The sequence below is a fragment of the Trachemys scripta genome, chromosome 8 (genome assembly GCF_013100865.1).
Source record: "Trachemys scripta elegans isolate TJP31775 chromosome 8, CAS_Tse_1.0, whole genome shotgun sequence".
In the NCBI taxonomy this organism is placed as follows: Eukaryota; Metazoa; Chordata; order Testudines; family Emydidae; genus Trachemys; species Trachemys scripta.
In genome coordinates, this window is record NC_048305.1 from 66,585,327 (window position 1) to 66,603,317 (window position 17,991).

Sequence of the window (17,991 nt, forward strand, 5' to 3'; positions counted from 1 at the left end):
AAGTCTGCTGCTGCTGGGGGAGGGAGGCACAGAGCCAGGTAGGGAGCCTGTTGGCCCTACTAATCTCCACTCCAGGACCAGCAGGGGTCCTGGGCTGTGCACTGCCCCCTGTTCCTCTTCAGCACCAGCGAGGGTCTTGGGCCACGTGTCTCCACGCCCCTCCTCCCCCACCCACCCCAGAACCCAGGTCACCCTACCCCAGCACCCGTGGTGCCCCCAGGAAGCCACCCCCGAAGTTTTAGTCAGGGGTATATAGTAAAAGTCATGGACAGGTCATGGGCCATGAATTTTTGTTTCCTGACTGTGTCCTGTCCATGACTTGTAGTAAAAATACCTGTGACTAAAACGTAGCCTTAGTTATAGGATATTGTCACTTTATAAACTTTTTACAGTTGAGCTCACAACTAGGGTAAATTTGTAGGGCCAATTATTATAACAGTGAACACTCTCCATAAACATGTTCCATCAATCTCCTTGCTGATAAGAAACCTACAATGAAGAGAGGTCTCCACAGTCAAGATTATAGGAATAGGTTAAGCCTTAAAATGAGGACATTTTATGCTTGATTTCTAGTAATGTGAACTACCTTCTTTTTAAATGATACCCTCAAGAAAATAGCTGAAGACTATATTTATTGACTGCTCCCATCCTCCTCCTTCTGAATAGTTGTGTACTTATTAATTTAAAACATTCCCAGATCTAAACTGGCTGATTTATAATATTAAACTGTATAACTTAAAGGTGTAGTGTCATCCAGTTAGATGCCTGGAAACTCTTTGGAAAACAAGCTTGACTTTTTAAAGAAAGCTTACTCTCTTCACAGCAATGCAGGTCATTTTTTTTCCAATGATTAAATCTTTCCCACACTAGATAATCTTTCCCACACTGAATCTATCTACCGCTTTCCCTTTAAATTACATTTATATTCCAAAATGTTAGCTTGTTTTTATTTTACTTCTTTAAAAAAGTTATTAGTGGGTATTCCTCCAAAAGTTTGTGAAGCGGGAAGGAAACTATTGAGTAATCTCTATGTGTGAACCTGTAACTGAAATGTTCATTTTGGTATTATCTTAAGTTCTGGAGGTACTCTCTAATAAGAGAATGTGTGGGTTAAAAATGGAAAGCGTGATTAAACTATTAAAAATTTTGGTTAACTAAAATCTTCATGTCTTATGAGAGAGACACATCTTTCAGGCCTGGATCCCCTGTACACAATATATGTGTGCTTATCTTTCGCTGCTGTGAGTAATCCTATTGAAATAATAGGACTACTTGCAGTGTGTGAAGTTAAGCATGTGCATAAATGTGTGCAGGATCATTCCCTCAGTCCATTACAAATTATAGAATAGAATGACACACGGCACTATCATCAAAGTATTGGACCCAAGTAAATGAAGTGAAATAAGCCAGTTAATTTCATTTTGGGGCAGTAGTACAGAAAGGAAAACACAAAAAACAAAATATTGTATGTTGAGCTTGTGTATTTGTTTTGACTGGTCTCCTGGTAGCCCAGGACCGATGAAATCTCTAAACCCAAGTTCAAGATTGGAATTCTCCGTGTGGTTTGTGCTTTCCAAAAATGAAACCTGTGTCCTACTGACAATATGTCAATCCAGCCCAATGTAATGGACAGGTCCTGCATATTTCAGTGTTGGTTTCAAGAACAACTGTATTTTTGGGCAGCAGAGCATAACCACACATCTTTTTTTGAAACTACTCATTTACTTCAAAGTTTGACCTTGAGATCCTTGTGGAGGCAAGGTGTGGGGAAGCAAAGGTATTAATTTACTAAAATTAGCATCAGATTCCTACTACATCTAGTAGGACTTCAGTTTTACAGACAAACTCCAGTCCTACTTGGCGCTCCATGTAAACATGGCCCGCTATGCCTGTGTGGAGCCCCATTGACTTCAAGGCTCTACACAGACCATAAATCCACCTGCACACAGCTCCATTGTAAGACCATGGTCTTAGGAAAGCAATGAAAGAAATAAGCAACAGAGGGTCCTGTGGCACCTTTAAGACTAACAGAAGGATTGGGAGCATAAGCTTTCGTGGGTAAGAACCTCACTTCTTCAGATGCAATGAAAGAAATTGTTATATCTAGCTTAAAGTCTATAACACAGTTCTTAATCAGTGGCAAACTGCAAAACTCTTGAAATCCATTGATCTGTTATCAAGACTAGTTCTGATTTCTGTTTTCTTATAATACATACGTTGCACCAGAAAAAAGATTTATACATTTCTGTCAGTGAGAAGTAGAATCCTATTCAGTGGGGGTTTCCTCAAAAACCATCCTTGGATTTAGTGGCACACTTTTCATCCTGTTTTAACAGTTAATTCCTTCTTTCTATAGTTTCCCAGTGTTCTTGTAAATTTGTATGTGTCTGTGATTATACTTGTTCTGATGGTATTGCAGTAAACAAATTTATCTGGTTTCTACTTTATTTGGAGCATTTATTTTAGTTGCTTTGTACCTTCAAAAAGTGTCCACTTGACTTGAAGCCAGTTATCTATGGAAATGGGATTAAATCTTGCCATATATGCTATCCAGAACGGGAGCTTATTCTGAGCTTCTATGGTCTGCATGCAGTCTGGACTTTTTGTTATGTGTGTACACCTGTAGTGGCTTGCTTTGAAAATTGGTTTTCTTTCAATTGATTGTGTACTACTCATTAATGTTCTAGCTTATAATGTGTTTTCAATCTTAAATTGGTACTAAAAAAGAAAATAATTTAATTTAGCCAGCATAATTTTATGGCGATATACCTCTCTCATAGAACTGGAAGGGACCCCGAAGGGTCATTGAGTCCAGCCCCCTGCCTTCAGTAGGAGGACCAAGAACTGATTTTTTTGCCCTAGATCCCTAGGTGGCCCCCTCAAGGATTGAACTCACAACCCTGGGTTTAGCAGGCCAATGTTCAAACCCCTGAGCTATCCCTTCCCCCCCAGCTAAAGAAATCACTGGTTCCATGGGCAAATCTCAGATAAATCTAATAAGCTATAAAGCATGAGGACATTGCTGCATATGGGGAAAGCAACATGTGTGGTGTCTTTGAGAAATGGCCTTCAGATGAAAGGTTCTGCAGGATGTCATGTCCTAATTTTTGTGTTTAAGGAAGGAGGATTATTTTGTGATTGTGTCAATCAGAGTAACTGTAAAAGTTTACAGTTCATTTGGTATTTTGTAAAGGTGATAAGTTCCTTGACAGCTTAAATATATTTATTAAGATGATGCATTTTAGGGCAGAGAATAATCATTAGAAATGATAAAAAGAATAGCAAAACAACTAGAAATGAATATGGCATCCTATATTACAGGGATCGGCAGCCTTTGGCCCACGGCCTGCTAGGGTAAGCCACCTGGCAGGCCGGGCCAGTTTGCTTACCTGCCACGTCCACAGGTTCGGCTGATCGCAGCTCCCACTGGCCACGGTTCGCCGTTCCAGGCCAATGAGGGCTGCGGGAAGTGGCGGCCAGCACATCCCTCAGCCCGTGCTGTTTCCCGCAGCCCCCATTAGCCTGGAGCAGCGAACAGTGCTGCTAACACATCAAACTAATCACAGCACAGTGGTAAGGACCCTTTTTTTATATTGTTTCATTTTTGAAACTATTATGACTCAAAATACACTAAACAAATGTATACAGTTAAACTGAAGCTTCAGTCAAATAGGATTCATTGTGCTATATATAAAATGTTCAGACATCAGTATTGTACAAAATCATTTATATAAATGTAGATCTGAGACTTACTATCTTTTAAGGAAGTGTGACAGACCCAGATCAGTGGGGTACAGGAGTCTGGTAGAGGGCAAATATACTGGTCACTGGATGAGTAGTTTTCTGTTCCCTGAGTGACCAGAGCAGGGGCTGCACTAGAGTAATCAGGAACCTGCTAGAACCAGTTAAGGCAGGCAGGCTAATTAGGACACCTGGAGTCAATTAACAAGAAGCTGCTAGAATCAATTAAGGCAGGCTAATTAGGGCACCTGGGTTTTAAAAAGGCGCTCACTTCAGTTTGTGGTGCGAGTGTGAGGAACTGGGAGCAAGAGGTGCAAGGAGCTGAGGCCTGGTCTACACTAACCCCCCAATTCGTGAATAACGTAGCTGAAGTCGACGTACCTTAGTTCGAACTTACCACGGTCCAGACCCAGCAGGCAGGCTCCCCCGTCGACTCCGCGTACTCCTCGCGCCGAGCAGGATTACTGGAGTTGACGGGGAGCACTTCTGGGTTCGATTGCCTGCCGCTGAACCGGCGCATAAGTATAGACAAGCCCTGAGAGTGAGAGGGTGTGCTGCTGGAGGACTGAGGAGCCCAAGCATTATCAGACACCAGGAGGAAGGTCCTGTGTTGAGAATAAGGAAGGTGTTTGGAGGAGGCCATGGGGAAGTAGCCCAGGGAGTTGTAGCTGTCATGCAGCTGTTACAGGAGGCACTATAGACAGCTGCAGTCCACAGGGCCCTGGGCTGGAACCCGGAGTAGAGGGCAGGCCCGGGTTCCCCCCAAACCTCCCAATTGACCTGGACTGTGGGTTCTTCCAGAGGGGAAGGTCTCTGGGCTGTTCCCCAACCCACATGGTGAATCTCTGCGGCAAGAAAATCCGCCAATAAGCGCAGGACCCACCAAGATAGAGGAGGAACTTTGTCACCGAAGGCATAAAGAACTTTACCCCCTTGTTTTGTTTTGGTTTTGTTTTTTTTTTTTGTGTGCAAGGTAGTAGTTAGATTAAAATGGGAGAGCCAGCAGATAATTGTTTAATTGTGAAGAGATAACTTTTGTTTGCCAGTGGACTTAAAATGTTATTAAAGGGCATCAATTAATGATTTGTCTGCAAAACTATGATCTGCATTTTAAGCCTAAAATGTTAAACTCCTAGCCAAACTTCAGCTAATGGTAACTTTTTGTTCTGTTTATTAAATTAGAAACAGTTTCTCTTTCCTCTTGATATATAGAATCTGCAAATCAGTAGCAACATCTCATCCAACATTACCTTTATCATGGTGGGGGACTGAGGGAGGCATTTAAGAAGTACACTTTTTGTTTAAAATCTAGAAAAACATCGGGCTTCTATAACCCTTATCTCTTCCAGTAACCAACTGATAAAAGAAAGGTAGTTCTTTAAAAGCTAATTAAGGAAGCACTTTGACTATATAATAGAATAAATTTGACTTGGTGTTATAAATGAAAAGATAATCCCCATGATATTCTATTGTTCCCACTCCCTCCCACCCCCCGTGTGGATTAAGAATATAAGTATGGCCATATTGGGTCAGAACAGTGGTCCATCCAGACCATTATCCTATCTTCCGACAGTGGGCAATACCAAGTGGTTCAGATTCCCAGTCATGTATTTCTTATCACATCACATAAGCTGGAAAAAGCCTGCAGTTTTCTTTGCTGTTTCTTCTTGGCCCTTGACTTCTTGGCTCTTGTTTCTCCCTTCCCAGCTCTTGTTTCTCCCTTCCCTGTCACAAGTGAATGGGTACTTAAACTCCAGTCCAAAGACTGGACATATGGTCCCTTGTCCCACAAATGATACCAGTCTAGCATGCTTTGGGGTGACTGAGATTGCACTTCTATGAGTAGACCAGGGGTTGGCAACGTTTGGCATGTGGCTCGCCAGGGTAAGCACCCTAGCGGGCCGAGCCAGTTTATTTATCTGCTGACGCGGCAGGTTCGGCTGATCGTGGACCCCCACTCGCCACTGTTCACCGTCCCGGGCCAATGGGGGTGGCAGGAAGCGGCGTGGGCAAGGGATGTGCTGGCCGTGGCTTCCCGCTGCCCCCGTTGGCCCGGGACGGCGAACCGCGGCCAGTGGGGGCCGCAATCAGCCGAACCTGCCGCGTCAGCAGGTAAATAAACTGGCCCGGCCCACTAGGGTGCTTACCCTGGTGAGCTGCGTGCCAAACATTGCCAACCTCTGGAGTAGACCATCACCAAATGCCATTGTAATGCTTTCGTTTTTACATATGGGAATGGAAATCCTGAGGCAAGATCTAAGTCCTATCTGATATTAATGCCAATATTACTTGATTTGATGTAATGACATTTTGAATTCTTTTATAGCTGTTGAGGTATACTTGTAAATGGGATATTATTATTTGATTCAAACATCTTATGTCTTTCATGAATGATGCATCTGTAATAACTGGCATATGGTACTTGGAAAAGTTGTCATGGCTTTTCCTGTAAAGCTTGTAATAGACAGCATTGTGCCAATTTTGGGTGAAAATCTCAGCATAATTTGACAAACTCTTGTGTAGTTTTTTGTTGGCTCTGCAGCCATTCATTTGAATGAGAAATGCACTCTGTTAAAAGGAAGTCAGTTACACACAGTTCCAGAGACAGCGTTTACATATTTCAGCAAATGGGTGTGGCTTTCTTTTTTTCTCCGGAAGTATTATGTACACTCGAACGTATTATTGTTCTATTTCCATAAAATTCTCGAGTGAGACAGACAGCTTGTTGTGTTGAATCACAGCTGTCTGACATCTTTTTGACTTTGTGGCTTGAGCTATGATATATGACATTAAAAGGAGGAAGGTTTGGCCATGAACCAAGACATTTTGAATTAATGCTGCTTTAAAACCACATCTTGGCCATGTTGTGCTTTGCAATGTAAAACCTCAGGGTTTTCTCCCCAAGCTAATATCTGTGGCCTAATTTTGATTAACAATATTATATTTATAAGTAAGTTTTGCTAACTGTTTTGTTCAGTTCTTATTCTGTAATGGAGTCCCCCATAGATTTGTGTTAAAATAATATAGAAATAATTATATAAAAAGGGATATTTTCTAGCTGCTAACAACTTTGATTATTTAAAGTGTGTATAGATTAGGTACCTTTCCTAGTACTGTGAAGTGTTTATCTGATTATATCTTTTGGTTCTTATAGAAAATGTTCCAGAGGAATTGCGAGAACCATTTTACACAGACCAGTATGACCAGGAACACATTAAACCACCTGTTGTTAATTTGCTACTATCTGCTGAACTCTACTGTCGTGCTGGAAGTCTTATTCTCAAGAGTGATGCTGCAAAACCACTTTTGGGTCATGATGCTGTTATCCAGGCCTTGGCACAGAAAGGTCTTTATGTCACTGATCAAGAGAAGTTGGTAACCGAAAGAGATCTGCACAAGAAACCCATTCAGATGGTGAGTGTGGCTTTTGTATTTTTTTTTCTTGGTGCTCCTAATAGCAGTATAATTAAAACTTTATTCTGTCACTGGGTTTGTTTACATGTGATTGAGAAAAAGGGGTTGCTGTTGGTTGGTTGGTCATGCAGCATATTAAAAATATAGTAATGAGAGATGTAGCATGGCTGTCCGTTCACTACAAAAGATAATTTAGAAGCAACTCTATTAAAGAAATAATCACAATGTGACTTCAATACATAAAGTCGAGCTGCTGGAGACATCTTATTTTATTTGTATTCCACTAGTGACCATACTCCAATCAAAGTGCTAGAAGTTATATAAATGAGTAAACACAGCCCATGCTTTGTAGGATTTGTGGACTCCCTAAATAAAATCCTGGCCTCTGTGAAGTCCATTGCAAAACTCCCCTTAACTTCATTGGGACTAGGCTTTCGTCCCGGGCCCCTAGATCTGGTGAAGATAATCTACAGGTTATTTCTGTTTCTCTCCCTCTACTTAAAGAGCAGATTGGCTATGAGGAACCATCTCTTTTTTTTGTTTTTCATAATTCCTATTTCTAGATACATAGTGTGTGTGGGGGGGGGGGGGAGGAATGACTTGATAAAAGTCATCAGCCCAATAGCTGAACCTACAGCTTCAATTTTCCCTGGATCTCTTTCACTTGGAATCTACTTTCTGAAATCTGCTCACCACTACATTTGGTAGTTTTCATGGTCCGAGCACTTCTGCAGTATTGGTCTGGGAATACAAATATCTCTATACAATAAATTCATTAGAATGAAAAAAAAAAACAAAAACAAAAAACAAAACTTAGCAACTCAGGTTTCTAAAGTGTGAGATTATTAGCAAGCAGTTAACATGACTTAATCTGCATCATGTTTACATTGCTAGGAAATATTTAGGCCTATTACTTTGTTGTTTTAAAAAATTCACAGAACTAAATTTCTTAAAGCGGCTTCAGGTGTCTTTTTTTGTTTTTTTTTTTGTTTTTTAAATGGATAACTCCCTTCATTCTTGTAGAGTACTCTATTTTGAAGACACCAGTGTTCCAAAGGTTGTAGTAAGATAAGGATTTAGCCAATTGAGTTGTTTTCTTCACTTCATGTTCTATATTACTGTGAAAGCAACCTAGAGCAGTGGCTCTCAAACTTTTTTTTACTGGTGACCCTTTCATCTAGCAAGCCTCTGAGTATGATTTTCGCCCCTTATAAATTAAAAACTTTTTTTGTATATATTTAACACCATTATAAATGCTGGAGGCAAAGCAGGACTTGAGGTGGAGGCTGACAGCTTGCGGCCCCTCCTCCCCATGTAATAACCTCGCAACCCCCCAGTTTGAGAACCCTTGACCTAGAGACTGTATTGTAGAAGCCTGCTGTCTGCTTTCTCAGTGACCTGGATCACAACAAACACGCAACATCTGTGCTCAAAATTCTGCATTCTTGGGAGACAGGGATATGGGCTGGAGCTGCTCAGGCCCCACGCCCAGGGCAGGTGGAGGGACCTCAGCTGCCAGCGCAGCTCTCTGGCTCCAGCGGGGGGGTGAGGCTTGGAGCCACAGTCCAGCCACAGGAACAGCTGGGCAGACAGCTGTGGGGAGCTGCATGGTGGACCCTCCACTTGTCCTGGTCAGGGGACCTGAGCAGCCCCCAGCCCACGTCCTTGTCCCCCAAGCTCCCTGCCCAGGGCAGGTGGAGGGTCCATGTTGTGGTTTCTCATAGCTGCTCACCTGGCTCTTACTGTCAGAGCCCTGCGCGGATACAAAATTTGTATCCGCATCCGTCCTGCTATCCGCAAAAATGGCCCACAGATATAAAGCAGCTACCCGCAAATTTGCGGGGCTCTATGGCTTGGGTTTATTATATTTGGAGATTCATCATCATATTTTGTATTGTTTCTAAAATTATGTAAAAGTGTGGCAGATGCATTTGTAAAAATCAGTACACAAATAAAATAGCCATAGATACCGACAAGATACCTGAAACCTTTCTCTTCACCACCTTCTCTCAGAAATCGAAAAAGGTAACTAGCCAATATAAAAATTACTATCTAATGGAGACCTGAAAACAAATAACTCAACTGTCCTTTTTGCAAACATGAATTAAAGGAATCATCCCCAACCTTTTAATAGTATGGGAGAAAATAGTTCTGACACCCTGAGCAGAAAGAGAATAACTTCCTCCGTAGTAAGGAGTGAGCTATGTGGTTTAAGACAACTGGTAACATACTGTTTTGAACAATGCACTGATAGTAGCAAGGGAAGATCATGTCATAGAATTCTGGAGCTCCCACATAGTCCAAAGATAGTTATTTCAGACACATCCAGTATTCTGGACAAAAGGAGAGTGAAAAACACCCCCATATAGTAAACTAACTAATAAAGAACAAACCCTGCCATGCAAGTGACATGATTCAAGACATTTGTAATGTCCAAAGCTTGATAGAGCCTCTGAGAACCACTCCAGTAGCCAAAGATGGCTCTCTTAACAGTCTCGAGGGAGCTTACACACATCTGTGTTTAAACTAATTGTCAGTGGCCTTTGTTCATTCTACATGAATGGTGCTTCCTATCCTCTCCCTCCCATTCAATGTAATTTCAGCACCATAAATGTTCAGTTTACAGACTTAGTGATTGGAGCCTGGAGGACAGGTCATCTACCTGGATTCTTCAAATCTTAGAAAAAAAAATCCCATCAGTACTTAGAGGCTTTAACGGTTTTGTTTTGAAGTCCCAAACAGGTATAAGGCCTTCATGTCCATGAAAAGTAGGGATGGGCTTGTGTCTAGGAAATGTATAAAGTGGTAGATGTTCAGCTGTGTGTGCTTAGAGCAGTAGATTAATTCAACTGTGTGAGGCTTAAGAGAGCATGGGAATCTTTTTTTTCTTTTCTTTTCTCCTTGTTACCTATAACTTCCCTCCTTAACATCCTCACCTCTCACCATAAACTTGGACTTTAATTCAGAACGCCTATCTCTTAACAGTTTTCTGCGATGCAACTCCACCAGGATAGAGGGGCTCTAGTGCAAAAAGTGTTTGAAATCATCATGTGGTGGTTGCTCTTCTGTATTTGAGTCAGAAGATATGTTAGAATAGGCTAGACCTGGTTCAGTTTTCAACTGTAGAAAGAATTAATTGGGGAACAGCTGCAGAAAGGGAAGAAGTTAAAACACAACTGAGCCATCTGTTGTATGTAGTGGAGGGTTTTTTTTAATTTATGAGACTATCTTCCACCAGTTGAACTAAAAGCAGGAAGCAGAACCACTGGTTGAACCAAATTGCATAAAATGTTTGACATTTTGTTTTTAATGCCTTATGCAAAAAAGTCTTAAGAAGCATGACTTTCCTCTAGTTTTGATCCTCGGGCCAATGTACTAGTCCTCACGTGGCCCTCATGGTGATTTGAGTTTGAGATCCCTGCTTTAATGATTTGGTTTATTTACATGTATAGTATTTGCCTTTATTTTTTCCCTAGGAAAAACAAAGTATTCTTCAGGTCTATATTAATACAGTACTTGTAAAGGGATTTTTTTTTTTTTTTATTCCACAGAGATATCATGTCAGGTGTATATTTTTGTTTTGTTTGAGGAACTGTGTAATATTAAACTAAAGTGATTTTTTTTTTTCTTCTGGTTTCAGAAAGCGTGTCACATAACATGTCATAATTATTGTAGACAATTGGAACTTTGTTATACAATTTTTTTCTAGTTATGTTTTTGCTGTACAATAGCTACATATCTTCTCGTACTGTAGTAGGCTACAACTTTATTGAGCTGCATTTGGCTCACCAATGTTGCCATTGTTCTAAGAAAGGGCTTCTCAGTTGTTTACCTTTAATCTGATATAAACCCCAGGACCAGCACTATGGCCTGGCTTATTATAAAAGCAAACTCATTGATGATCTTAAGTATTTGTATGAGCCCCAATGGGATGGACTCTGAGAGCAGGAAAAGTAAATTCCAACCCTAATTCACACTTACAGGTAGAATTTTAACAAGGGCTTCCAGGGACACCCACAGTAATTCTTCATATTACCATGCCTCTCCACAGCAAATCCCAAAGCTTTCTCTTTGATGAAAAAAGGTTGTTCATACTTAAATTACTCTAACTCTGTTCTCACCAAACAATAAAGGATAAAATGTAGAATCCAGAATTGGGGAAGAGAATCAACTTTTAAAAAAAAAAAAAATTATTTTTTTTTTTTCAGAAAAGAAACTTTAAAAAAAATTATACTGCTAAAGAGCATAAAGACTTTCAAGGTGATCAGTTAAGATGCAGAATTGCCTGTCTTAAGTGGGCAAATTTCATTTGTAATAGCCTGCCAGTGCCAGGATAGTTTTAAAGATGGACAACAGTGCATTTTTCCCCCCCTGCATAATACAGTTATTACAACAGGACAAATTATTTTTATATTTGGTTATTTAAGAGTTCAGGTTTACTAGGTAAAATAGTGAAATAGATTTATTTAAAAATTCCCATAAATATTCGTTCATAAGCCAAATATTTTTGGTAAAAAAGTGACGCGTCAAAGAGCGGGGTCGGCTTATAAATGGGTCTACACCAAAATTTGATTTTAAAATATATGGAATCCTTGAACATCTAATACATAGTCGTTTTGTTTACCTGGAGCGTCTGCAGGCATGGAGCCCCTCAGCTCCCTGTGGCCACACGCTCCAGCTAACAAAATGTCCCAACCCACCAGCGGCTTACCCTGATGGCCAGGAGCCAAAGTTTGCCAACCCCTGAAATATAGGGTCCGCTTATGAAAGGGTCATATTTTTACCTAACCATCTTGGGGGGGGAAAGGGGTCGGGGTCGGCTTATAAACTATCAGGCTAATAAACGCGTATATACGGTAATCATTTAAGACACAATGTACATAGATCAGTATGTGAACTGATCTTAATTTTCATAGTCCCATATTGGTTGTACTTTCAAAAAAGAAAAAAAATATTTAAAAACTTTCACATGCAAAATTGCCATTTAAAATATTTTAGGTTTTGGCCTTTAAAAATCAGATAATAATAGAATACTGAAATTAGCAGGAAAGGTGGACTTAGTTCTTGTATACTCCCACTATTTTGAGTAATTTTATGTGAAAATATATCCACTCTAACAGTGGGCCAGAGCCATATTTGGAGGAATAGAGAATTTCATGTTTTATATTAGTACTGAATTATCTATATAAAAGTATTTATTATTGCAAGCCCAATCAACTTACTAGCACTTTTAACATAAAGTGCTCCGTTATGTATGTAGGTCAGTTTATCCGTGTCCTGTGAGTTGGAGGGATACTCTTTTGTTGTAGAGTTGATCAAAATCTACATAAACTCTTCTTTTCATGGGGTCCCTTGGTGTGGTGTATAGACCCCACACTGATGAGGGAGGTGTCTCTGGCAATGTCAATCATGGATGATGGCTAAGGCTGTTTTGGTTGGATATTTTCAGTAAAAGTCATGGACAGGTCATGGGCAATAATGAAGAATTCACAGAAGCTTTTGACATGTCCTTGACTTTTACTAAAAATACCCATGATAAAATGGGAGGGGGGGTCCAAGCTCCTGGGATCCCCCCCTGCTGCCCACAACAGCTGGGAGCTGCTGGGGTCCCCCCTGCTGACCACAGCGGCTTGGAAGCGTAGGGGGTCCCCCTGCCACCCGTGGTGGCCTGGGAGCAGAGGGGGTCCCCCCTACCGTCCATGGTGGATGAGAGCAATGGGGATCCCCCTGCTGCCCATGGGGGTCCCCGCCACCGCCTGCAGAGGCTGGGAGTAGTGGCAAGTAGGTGCTGTAGCTCCCAGCTGGTGCTGGCTGAAGTCATGGAGGTCTTTGGAAGTCACAGATTCCGTGACCTCCGTGACTAAATCGCAGCCTTAATGATAGGCCTTTAAAAGGGAGGAAACTGCAGTCAGCGGGGGCAGCGGAGGAGCAGGATGCCTAAGCAGGAGACTGCTGAAGCTACTCCTGGAGCCATAGGAGGAACTTCCATGCAGGAGATCTTCATCCTGACCCTATGGGGAGTGCAGCAAACTCCCAGGGAGAGACTTAAGAATGCTCGCAAGAGGCAGGCATGATATACCTGAACTTCAGCAAGGGTTTTGACACAGGCCCACATGATCTTTTGATAAGTAAGCTGAAAGAAATGGGGGCTCAGTGGAACTACCATTAAGTGGATACATAATTGGTTAAACAACCACAAACACAGAGTAACTATTAATGGAATGATATCAGATTGGAGGGAGGTCTCAAATAGGGTTCCACGGGGATCTGTTCTGGGTCCAGTGTTTAACATCTTTATTAATTACTTGGATTTAAGAATAGAGAGTGTGCTGGAGGATAGAGCTAAAATTCAGAGGGTTCTTGATAAACTGGAGAACTGGGCTATAGACGACAAAATGAAATTCAGCAAAGACAAATGTAAGGTGCTACACTTTGGGAAGAAAAACCAATGCATAAATACAGAATGGGGGATAACTGTCTTGGCAGCAGCACTGCTGAGAAGTATCTGGGAGTAGTGGTGGATCGCAACCTCAATATGAGTCAGCAGGGGGATGCTATTGCAAAAAAAGCAAATGCAATTTTAAGTTGCATTTACTTAGGCATAGCATGCAGGTCACTGGAGGTGATAGTACTGCTCTGCTTGCCGCTGGTTAGGCCTCAGCTGGGCTATAGTGTCACCAATGTATGGAAAGGATGTAGAGAAACTGGAAAGGATCCAGAGGCAAGCAACAAAGATTATCAAGGGGATGGAATGCAAGCCATATGAGCAAAGGCTGAAGGAACTGGGTATATTTAGTTTGGAAAAGAGGAGATTAAGGAGCGACATGAGAGTTGTCTTCAAATACTTGAAAGGCTGCCATACAAAAGATGGAAAAGTTGTTTTCTCTTGCCACAGAGGGCAGGATAAAGGGCAATGGGTTCAAACTGAATTATAGCAGATGTAGATTAAATCTCAGGAAAAACTTTCTAACTCTGAGAACAATGGAACAGGTTGCCTAGGGAGGTTGTGGAAGCTCCTTCACTGGAGGCTCTCAAAAGGAGGTTGGGTAGTCATCTCTCTTGGATTGCTTAGCCACAACAAATTCTGCATCTTGGCAGGGGATTGGACTAGATGACCCCTGCAGTCCCTTCTAACTCTAAGGAACCAGGTGGAGCCACCCAGTGCAAGTAACTGGGTTGTGGTCAGGTTCTCCCATCATCTGGGAGAAAAACCTCAGGGCAGTCCTTTTACAGGGTCACACATTTGACTGGTCTTCTGCTTGCTCTGTCTGATCCCAGACATGAGCAATCTCTAAATTATCCAGTTTACATGTTTTGAGCAAAATGAGCCATGTGAGAAAGCAGAATTGTAGCATGGGAACCATTTGGATTCATTTGTTGACTAATCTTTCTCCTTCAGGGGAGAAGGGATTGAGAAGGGATAGTAAGGATCCCTTCTTTTGCTCTCTGCATCCAGGAAGGAGTTCTAGAGATGTGAAAAGGATATTATAGCATGATGTGGCATCATTATATGATGCCATTTTTCTGACAACACAATTATGTGATAATGCAGTATAACAATAAATCATCCTGATGTGACTTAGTAGCTTTCTGAAATTCTGTCAAATGACAGTGTTTCTCCTCAGGTAAATAGAGAGAGTTTTCAAATACTTATAAATTGTAACATTTTCATATGAATCTGCCCATGTATCTGGTTAGAGAAAAATTCTTAAACTGTCCATCCAGGTGCAGGGGAGATGCACTGGAGAGAGGGGAGACAAACCTGCACACGTTTTGTGGAAGGTTAAAAAGCCCAGAGTGCCCCTACTGCAGGCCTGGCATTTTGGGGAGAGGGAGCCAAGGATCCACACAGTGGATCATCTGGAAACACCTCCCACCTGTCTTCCTCCTGCATACTGAAATGTAGACAATTTGGCTTCAAAATAAATTCTGGAGTCTAGAAAATTGCAAACAGAGCATACTCTGCATCTAACTTCACCTATCTTTAGAAAAATGAGCCGTGTCTCAAAATGTTTTATAGATTCATAGATTATAGGACTGGAAGGGACCTCGAGAGGTCATCGAGTCCAGTCCCCTGCCCGCATGGCAGGACCAAATACTGCCTAGACCATCCCTAATAGACATTTATCTAACCTACTCTTAAATATCTCCAGAGACGGAGATTCCACAACCTCCCTAGGCAATTTGTTCCAGTGTTTAACCACCCTGACAGTTAGGAACTTTTTCCTAATGTCCAACCTAGACCTCCCTTGCTGCAGTTTAAACCCATTGTTTCTGGTTCTATCCTTAGAGGCTAAGGTGAACAAGTTCTCTCCCTCCTCCTTATGACACCCTTTTATATACCTGAAAACTGCTATCATGTCCCCTCTCCGTCTTCTCTTTTCCAAACTAAACAAACCCAGTTCTTTCAGCCTTCCTTCATAGGTCATGTTCTCAAGACCTTTAATCATTCTTGTTGCTCTTCTTTGGACCCTTTCCAATTTCTCCACATCTTTTTTGAAATGCGGCGCCCAGAACTGGACACAATACTCCAGCTGAGGCCTAACCAGAGCAGAGTAGAGCGGAAGAATGACTTCTCGTGTCTTGCTCACAACACACCTGTTAATGCATCCCAGAATCATGTTTGCTTTTTTTGCAACAGCATCACACTGTTGACTCATATTTAGCTTGTGGTCCACTATAACCCCTAGATCCCTTTCTGCCGTACTCCTTCCTAGACAGTCTTTTCCCATTCTGTATGTGTGAAATTGATTTTTCCTTCCTAAGTGTAGCACTTTGCATTTGTCTTTGTTAAACTTCATCCTGTTTAACTCAGACCATTTCTCCAATTTGTCCAGATCATTTTGAATTATGACCCTGTCCTCCAAAGTAGTTGCAATCCCTCCCAGTTTGGTATCATCCGCAAACTTAATAAGCGTACTTTCTATGCCAATATCTAAGTCGTTGATGAAGATATTGAACAGAGCCGGTCTCAAAACAGACCCCTGTGGTACCCCACTCGTTACGCCTTTCCAGCAGGATTGGGAACCATTAATAACAACTCTCTGAGTACGGTTATCCAGCCAGTTATGCACCCACCTTATAGTAGCCCCATCTAATTTGTATTTGCCTAGTTTATCGATAAGAATATCATGCGAGACCATATCAAATGCCTTACTAAAGTCTAGGTATACCACATCCACCGCTTCACCCTTATCCACAAGGCTCGTTATCCTATCAAAGAAAGCTATCAGATTGGTTTGACATGATTTGTTCTTCACAAATCCATGCTGGCTATTCCCTATCACCTTACCACCTTCCAAGTGTTGGCAGATGATTTCCTTAATTACTTGCTCCATTATCTTCCCTGGCACAGAAGTTAAACTAACTGGTCTGTAGTTACCTGGGTTGTTTTTATTTCCCTTTTTATAGATGGGCACTATATTTGCCCTTTTCCAGTCTTCTGGAATCTCTCCCGCCTCCCATGACTTTCCAAAGATAATAGCTAGAGGCTCAGATACCTCCTCTATTAGCTCCTTGAGTATTCTAGGATGCATTTCATCAGGCCCGGGTGACTTGCAGGCATCTAACTTTTCTAAGTGAATTTTAACTTGTTCTTTTTTTATTTTATCCGCTAAACCTACCCCCTTCCCATTAGTATTCACTATGTTAGGCATTCCTTCAGACTTCTCGGTGAAGACCGAAACAAAGAAGTCATTAAGCATCTCTGCCATTTCCAAGTTTCCTGTTACTGTTTCTCCCTCTTCACTAAGCAGTGGGCCTACCCTGTCTTTGGTTTCCATGTATAGTCATTCAAATATAGGAAGATGGGAGTGACGTATGTTCTTCATGTCCTAAGTATCATCTAATAAATGTATTTATAAGGTCTGCTAAATTTTGAACTTTTATCTGAGAAGATACTGCTCAATTACTCAACCCTTTATTTACTCTAACAATAATCTTAAATTTTCACACATGCACAGTGATTTATAAAATATTTTAACTTAAAACTGTAAACACTTCTGCAAACATTAATCCTCACTACACTCGTTTATAAAGGCAGTCAAGTATTATTCTCCCATTTTTGCAGTTGTATAAACTAAACAGAGGTTAAATGAATCAAATAAGTTACCAACAGCAAGTGAGCGGAAGCCTTGGGATGAGAACTCAGGGCTCCCTGATTTCCAGTGTTCTTCTACACTGCCTTTCATGATAAATTTTGAACTAAATCTTATTTTTATATTTTGTAAGTGGTTGTATACTATTATTACTATTAAAACAATTCAAAAACCTGTAAACATACTGTTTCCTTTGTTTTTTAATTGGTTGTTTCTGTCTACAATAGACAGAACCATCATTTTTACATGTTTAATGTATTTTAATAGCTAGGAAAAGGTTAAGGTTCTCTCTGAACTAGCATACTTTTGAGGCTCCAAGCAAGATGTTAATAACACTTACACACACAAAAAGTATTTCTATACCATGATGCTGGGTTTTATCAAGGCTTGATTTTAAATTAAAAAAAAAAGGCTTTGTAACAACCATTCTAATATTTATCCTCCATTTAGTTGCAGCTTACCTTCTTTTAATACCCTTTTTCAAAAGTGCATTCTGTGAAGAAAACTGCTTAAAATCATTCTCCCAACACAGTCTATCTAGATTTATTTAAGAATATCTCTTGGTATGCTAAAATGTTAACTTCTATGTTGAAGTCTCCAGTGGTCATTATTACATATTTGTTTACCAACTGGAATGGAACTTTGAATGTGCCAGTATTGATATCTGTAGCCCAGGTCTATAGCTCTCTGTAATCCAATAAGAAAATGTATGCCCAGTGCAGATTTTGGTCTCTTCACA

General features: G+C 41.0%; 1 protein-coding gene across 8 annotated transcripts in view; it reads left to right on the forward strand.

Moving 5' to 3' along the window:
• CAMSAP2 (calmodulin regulated spectrin associated protein family member 2) overlaps positions 1-17,991 on the forward strand; it is a 177,499-nt gene that overhangs the window by 8,115 nt on the left and 151,393 nt on the right. For all 8 annotated transcript variants that reach the window (XR_004646813.1, XM_034778806.1, XM_034778807.1 and 5 more), the window contains exon 2: positions 6,896-7,155. Coding sequence is in view for 7 of the 8 variants with exons in the window: in XM_034778806.1 (XP_034634697.1) it covers positions 6,896-7,155 (260 nt within the window). In the remaining variant the exon portion in view is untranslated. The remainder of the gene's footprint in view (positions 1-6,895; positions 7,156-17,991) is intronic.